This window comes from Bison bison, unplaced genomic scaffold (genome assembly GCF_000754665.1).
Source record: "Bison bison bison isolate TAMUID 2011002044 unplaced genomic scaffold, Bison_UMD1.0 scf7180017862188, whole genome shotgun sequence".
NCBI classification, from domain to species: Eukaryota; Metazoa; Chordata; class Mammalia; order Artiodactyla; family Bovidae; genus Bison; species Bison bison.
This window is the reverse complement of record NW_011492760.1, coordinates 63,864-70,090: the sequence shown is the minus strand read 5'-3', so window position 1 is coordinate 70,090 and position 6,227 is coordinate 63,864. Positions and strand designations below refer to the sequence as shown.

At 62.3% G+C, this 6,227-nt stretch overlaps 1 protein-coding gene across 1 annotated transcript in view; it reads right to left on the bottom strand.

Annotated features, from left to right (window-relative positions):
- Nucleotides 1-2,086: 2,086 nt before the first annotated feature.
- The window catches only part of PSMG4 (proteasome (prosome, macropain) assembly chaperone 4), a 27,727-nt gene continuing 23,586 nt past the window's right edge, over nucleotides 2,087-6,227 (bottom strand). The window contains 6 exon segments of the mRNA XM_010832758.1: nucleotides 2,087-2,265; nucleotides 4,831-4,906; nucleotides 6,079-6,120; nucleotides 6,122-6,145; nucleotides 6,147-6,185; nucleotides 6,188-6,222. Of these exon segments, the coding sequence (XP_010831060.1) occupies nucleotides 2,144-2,265; nucleotides 4,831-4,906; nucleotides 6,079-6,120; nucleotides 6,122-6,145; nucleotides 6,147-6,185; nucleotides 6,188-6,222 (338 nt within the window). The 3' untranslated portion in view covers nucleotides 2,087-2,143.

Sequence of the window (6,227 nt, the reverse complement as noted above, 5' to 3'; positions counted from 1 at the left end):
GGTCACGCGTGGACCCCCGGCCCATGTCCTCCGCACTCAGTAGGGAGATGCTGCTCAGGCACCTGAATGCCCACTGCTCGGGAGACCAGCGCCGCCTCCAGCGCCACCCTGCACACCCCCATCCCGACCCCAGGAAGCCGGGACCCCCTTCCAACAAGTCAGGCATACAAGCGACCCTTCTGCTTTCTGTTCTTTTCCAGAAACCAGTAACAACTCACCCAATATCCCGCATTTTAGCACCCAAAACAAAGAGTAAAAGGGTTTAAATGTCTCATTTTCTAAGAGTGTAATAGCTTGCGACTAGGGGGAAGGGGCTGGTGAGCTGGTTTGACCACCGAACAGCAAGAATGAGGCCTTGCAGTGGAAGTACTGCCCCGGGTACCACTTCCTAGAGCCAAACAAGGGGGCCGAGGGGCCACAAGACCGTGGGGACCCTGGCCAAGACACAGCCCCAGGCCGGGGGGACGCAGCACACCGGCCTTGCTGGGGGGCCCTCCCTGCCCTGCAGCCCCGACCCAGAGGCTCCTGGGCGGGACCCATGCAGCCCGTGAGTGGACGGGACCCCTGGAGTGCCTGCTGGCAGCACAGAGCTGCGCCAGCCCTGACCCAGCCTTCCATGCTGCCTGCATGCCGTCACGGCTGTTGTACCCCGGGGGACATGTGTGTAAATGTACAGAAATAAAGACGTTGCCCCATTAACAAACCTCCTCTGGAATGTCTTCCCTACCTCATCAGATGGGATCCCCAGCAGGGCGTTTCACGACCACCGGCTACAAGGAATAAACTCTGTTGGTTCAGGTCTCCCTGAGTCCCTGCCTCAGCGCCTGTGTGACCCCAGCCCCCGCCCTGCCCCAGGACGGGGGCTCCTGGCCGGCAGGTCCTCGTCCTCTGGGCGGGCGGAGGCGGGGCGGGGTGACCGCCCACCGCATGCTGAGTGCCACCCTCAAACCCCCGAGGAGGGGGCGGCAGGTTTCCGAGCTCGCCCCTCTCGTGTGGACGTCCTGCTGACCTCACCCGGGGCCTGGAGCCTCCCAAAGAGGGAACAATTCTCACACTGTGACTGTCAGGGAAGACTGAGCACCCAGAGCTCTCTTTAATGTAGTGTTTTTTTTTTTTAACAAGAAAGCAATATTTCTTTAATAAAGTATTTATACCAAACTCTCCTCTCCATAGCCCTGATTTTGTTACCTACTCCGCCTAGAGAGGTGCCCACCGTACCTCCAAGCCGTGACCGGCCGGGGCTCGCAGGTTAGTGGCTTAGCCCAGGACCCAGTCCCTGGAAGGGCCTTTCATCCCGGCTGTCCCAGCTCCGCTGCAGGCAACGGCCTGACACGACACCTGCCACCACGTGAAACGTGCTCCGGGTCCCGAACCACCGCCTCCCGGGACAAAAGGGGCCCACGTGGACCCCAAGCGTCAGAGAGTCCTGTGCCGGCCTTGGCTGTGCTGAGAAGCACATGGGGCGCTCTCCAGCCCCACAAAGCGGGGGCCTCCCGACTCTGGGGAGGAAGCTGTAAAAACTCCCCAGGGACGCGACTGGAAGCCAAGTGAGGAACCACCGACCCAGGAACGCTGGCTTCCGGAGAGCAGCACATGTCCCAGAGAGACAGATGCCACCGCGAGCGGCAGGAGAGCCCGAGGATTAAGACGCGGGCCGGAAGGGACGTGGGCAGGAGGGGCCCAGGCCGTGGAGCAGAGAGCAGACAGGAGGAAAGACGGGCTGGCGGAAGCACGGGGAGGGACTGATGCTGGGATCTGTTCAGCAAAGCAGGTAAACCGGGACCCAGGTCCTAGGGACCCTGGCACCCAGGGTTTGCAGAGCATTTCTGGTGATAACCCAGCCCGGTGAGAAGGTTCCCACCTACCAGGTGAGGGGACAGGGCCCAGCGGAGCGAGACCCTGGGGATGCAGCCGGCAGGACGGCCTGACAGTCGTGGCCCGCGCCCTCTCTGGGACCCGGCGGCCCCCCATCCTCACACGTCCTGCGGGAGCCCTCCTCCCAGGACCCTCAGGTGCAGCCCTGGGACTCCACCCTGGCGACAGGAGGGAGGAGACCGGCCCTTTACAGACAGACAGGACACGTGGACCTGCTGCAGCAGCGGATCTGGCCGTTTATTCAAGCGTCCCGTGCCCGAGTCTCCGGCTAGAACTTCTCCGGAAAGGCCTGCATTTCCTCCTTGATCCGGCTTTCTACCAGCAACTCGAAGCTGCTGCTGGTGTTTGGAAGGTTATAGCTGACGAAGACCTGCTTGCTGGTCTTCCTGGCTGGAAGAGAGAGACCACAGGGACACGTGTGACCCCACGCCTGCCCACAGTGGAGAAAGGCCTGGGAAAGGCAGGCTTTTCGAGAACAAAGAAAGCTCTGATTCTGACGACATCACAGGCAACTGCTGCAAAACAGACCAGTTGCCAGAGCCGCCCCTCACCCGGAAGAGCAGTTCTGAGCCACGGCACTAGGACCCGGTGAGGTGCACCCCCAGAACCCCCGAGTCTGTTCACAGACCCCGCTGTCTGCGACCCCCTGCGCTACACATAGGGCTGGCTGGTTGCTCTGCTTCTTCAACCACAGATGATGTCCACAGATTTAAAATATTAAGGTCCTCCAGTACCACCCTCTCCCCAACCCCACCACCCTCCTCCCAGAGGAGATGACACTCCTACATGAACATATGTGCAGGCGCACACACACGGGTGTGGTTTTCAACTGGACGCTGAATACACGTCTGAGCCCCTTTCTACAGAACCACCCAGGGCAGGTGGGAGCGGCTCCAACCGTGAAAACCAAGCTCAGCTGTACCCCCAGGTCCTGAGGACTAAGCAGGCGGTACCAGCTTTCTCACCCGGTCGCACCCCCAAGGGGCAGGGGCAAAGGGCTCCTCCCTGCAGGCCACAGAGACAGGTGAGTCCCACCATCAGAGACAAACAGTGGGCGGAGGGGGAAGCTGGGCCCTTCACATCACAGCGGCTCCACGTTCAGTGGCAGAAAGTTCCTGTCCCCAGGGGCCGCTGACTCCCATCCCTTCACGAGCCAAGACCCAAGCCCACCTGCATCGTCCGCCCAGCAGCCCCTCTGCCCTCCAGGGCTGCATGGAGCAAGGGGTCCCCGTCCACGGGAAGCCCCCAGGGCCCCCAGGTCACTCATCTCTCCCACATGAGACAGTCTCGGGACACCGGTCTCTTCAGCACTGTCCAGACGGCCAACAACGGTTAATAACACCTTCCGCTGCAGGGTCCTGACCCCAGCTCCAGAGGACGACGGAGCAGGGCGTCACAGGCCGGCCGGCCGCGACCTCAGCAGGCACGTCACCCGCCCTGGGGGGCGCTGGCATCTCACCACGCATGCCTGTCCCTGCTGGGCACTGGCCAATGGCTGCCAGGCTTGTGGATATCAGTAGGTAGGAGCCCCCATCACATCTGACTTAAGTTACAGGGAATGTCTGTATTCAGTTTCAGATCACGCTGTTTGTAAACTGATGTAAACCACGTGAAAGAAAAATGCTAATTTAAAAAAGCCCCAACATTTGCACAAAATGCAAAAAAAAAATTAAAAGAGCCCCAGGTTTTGCTCACAGACTGCTTCCAGGCCTCACCCTGAGGACACTGCGAGCCAGCCTCGCTTCACTGAAGAGCCAGCTCATTCGTGTCTCCTCAAACGCGCTCCCGCCGCCTCCTCTCCTGGACTCTGTCCACACTCGGGGACCCCCCAGTCCCAGCTCCACACACCAGCAGGCTCCCGCCCTCCTCCCCCAGGCCCGGCACACGGGGGTCTGCCTGCTGAGGGGGGTGGTGTTACCCGGAAACGCAGGCAAACACACAGTGAAGCGAAAGGGCGCCAGGCTTCCAACCTATTTTCACTAACAACTGGCAACTGGCAAAGGCAGAGAAGGAGCGGCAGCACCTGGGAACCCAGACGAAGGCTGAGCGGGAAGCCCTCCTATTTCTCCTGTCGGTTTTCTGTAGACTCAAAACTGCTTCCTGTTAAGAGGTCACCAAGATAACTTACTCCTCAGGTTCCTATACCTTCAGACTAAAGCACAAGTGTGGTGGATGCTCCTGAGACGCGGCCGCTGGCCCCGTGGTCTCCACCCCGCCTGTGCGGCCTGTGGGCGCCGTGACAACCCCACCCCTAGAAAGCCGGCCATGCCCGGGCTCCGTGTGACTATGGGGTGTCCCAGAGCGACCACCACAGACATGCCCACTCCCCAGGGACCAGACTGACAGATCTGTGAACACAACCACAGCGCCTCAAAACCATGGCAGGGGCCCCATTGCCGCACCCCGGCCAGGACACCAGGCTCCGCACGTGGCTGGGACACTCAGGCAGATGGGGGCGAGGCTGCTCTGCCCATCGAGGTCCCCAGGCACCGGGGACCACTGGGCACGGCATCCTCACCTGGACCAGCGAGGTTATCTGCGGAAGTGTGCTCAGGGTGCAGTGGAGGCTGGAGCCCCCAACCTCACCAGGCCCTCTCCCCTCGAGCTCTGAGCAGCATCACGTGCAATGAAGGGCAGGCCATGGACGCTACCTGGAGCCGCTGCCACTGGGCACCGTGGGCGTCACTCACCCTCGCCTCCCACGAGGACGAAGAGCAAAATCACCTGTCACTCATCAGCTTGGAGGCAACCAAGGGCATCAGAGCCGGTGGGGAGCAGGCCCCTGGAGGTGCTGGTATCACCTGAGACCCGTGAGCAAGGCCTGGGCTTCCTGCAGCAACCAGGGGGTTCACCTCCCAGACGGAGACCCTTCCTCCTACGCTGACTCACCTCCCCGCTCCACTGAACAGCGAGGTCCCCACCTGAGCGCTCTGGCAGCTGAGCTGCGGAACCTACCTAAGCGCTGGGCGAGACCGGTGGACATGGTGTCAGACGTGTCCCCGAGGAGGGCGGTGGACAGGGGGATGGAGTCCTGCAAGGAAAAGAGAGAGCGGTACTGGTTCCTCTGCGAGGTCCAGCCCTCCTGGATCACCTGGGCCCCCCTTCCTGCCGCAGGCCAGCCTCCCCCTGCGGTGGGCCTGTGTCGCCCCAGTTCTGCAGCCTCTCCCAGCAGCAGACAGGCCTGACGGTGAAGGGCTGGAGCAGCCCAGAGGGGCAAGTGGATGCAAAGTCAGAGGGCTGGGGACACCGCAGCCGTGATGGGGCCTGGGGTCCATGCAGACTCTGAACTCTTGGGGGTCTGAGCGGAGGGATAACAACGCTGAAGCTGTCAGTGCCAGACTAAGCCACGTGCTGCAAGAGCAATATCCAGGTCCTAGCGTTCTGACCCCAGCACCTGTGAAGGTGACTTTATTTGTAAACAGGGTCTCTGCAGATGTAGTTGAGATGGAAGCAAGGGGAGGCGGACTCTTCCTCTAACAGGACTGGTGTCTTCGGAAGAAAGGGAGAGACTAAGATGCACAGAGGCGGCCTGGGACACTGGAGCAGGACTGGGGTGACGAGGCTGCCAGACTAGGGGCCCCAAGGTGTGAGCAGCACCGCAAGCCCAGAGACCGGAGGAAGCAGCCCGCTGACACCTCGATTCCGCCCTCTCTGCTGTTCTCAGCCCCCCGGTCTGCGGCCTTGGGTTACAGCAGCTCTGACACACGATGGCAAACGGGACCTCGGAAGGCAAAGGGGACCTCGGAGGGCAGCGACGGCGCGGGGCCCAGGTGACAGGTGAAGGAGGTGAGAAGTGGCTGGATTCTGCGTCCCTGCGTCTCCAGGGACGGCCCTGGAGGAGCGGCCTGGGGTCTGGAGCACCCAGTGGGACACCAGTTACACCTCGATGGGACAGCGGAGGGAAAGGGCGGGAGAGAGATCCGTGCAGGAGACTAAGCAAACGCGGTCAGCGAGGAGCCGGCAGAAAACCAGAGGGACACGCCACCCCCGGCCCAGGGAGGGTGAGAGCGGACAGTAGAGGTCCCACGGGGACCCGACACTCCACCCAGAGACGTGGGGGGGGGGCGGGAACCAGCCGTGCGGCGGGACAGAGTCCCCGCGGTAGGGCTGAAGCGAGACCCGTGTCCGACCCCGGCCCCGCCCCTCGGACCGGGCCCCCCCCCTTCCTCCATCCCCCCCTCCCGCCCCCCGACCGCACTTCACGTAGCGCGTGCACATGGCCACGGCGAGGTTGCGCAGGTGCGGACGTGGCCCCCACCCAGAGGAAGAGCCGAGTCCGTCAGCCGCATCACGTGGAAGTGGACGAGCCCAGCTCCCAAAGCCGCGCGCTGAAGTTGTGCAGGGACACGTCC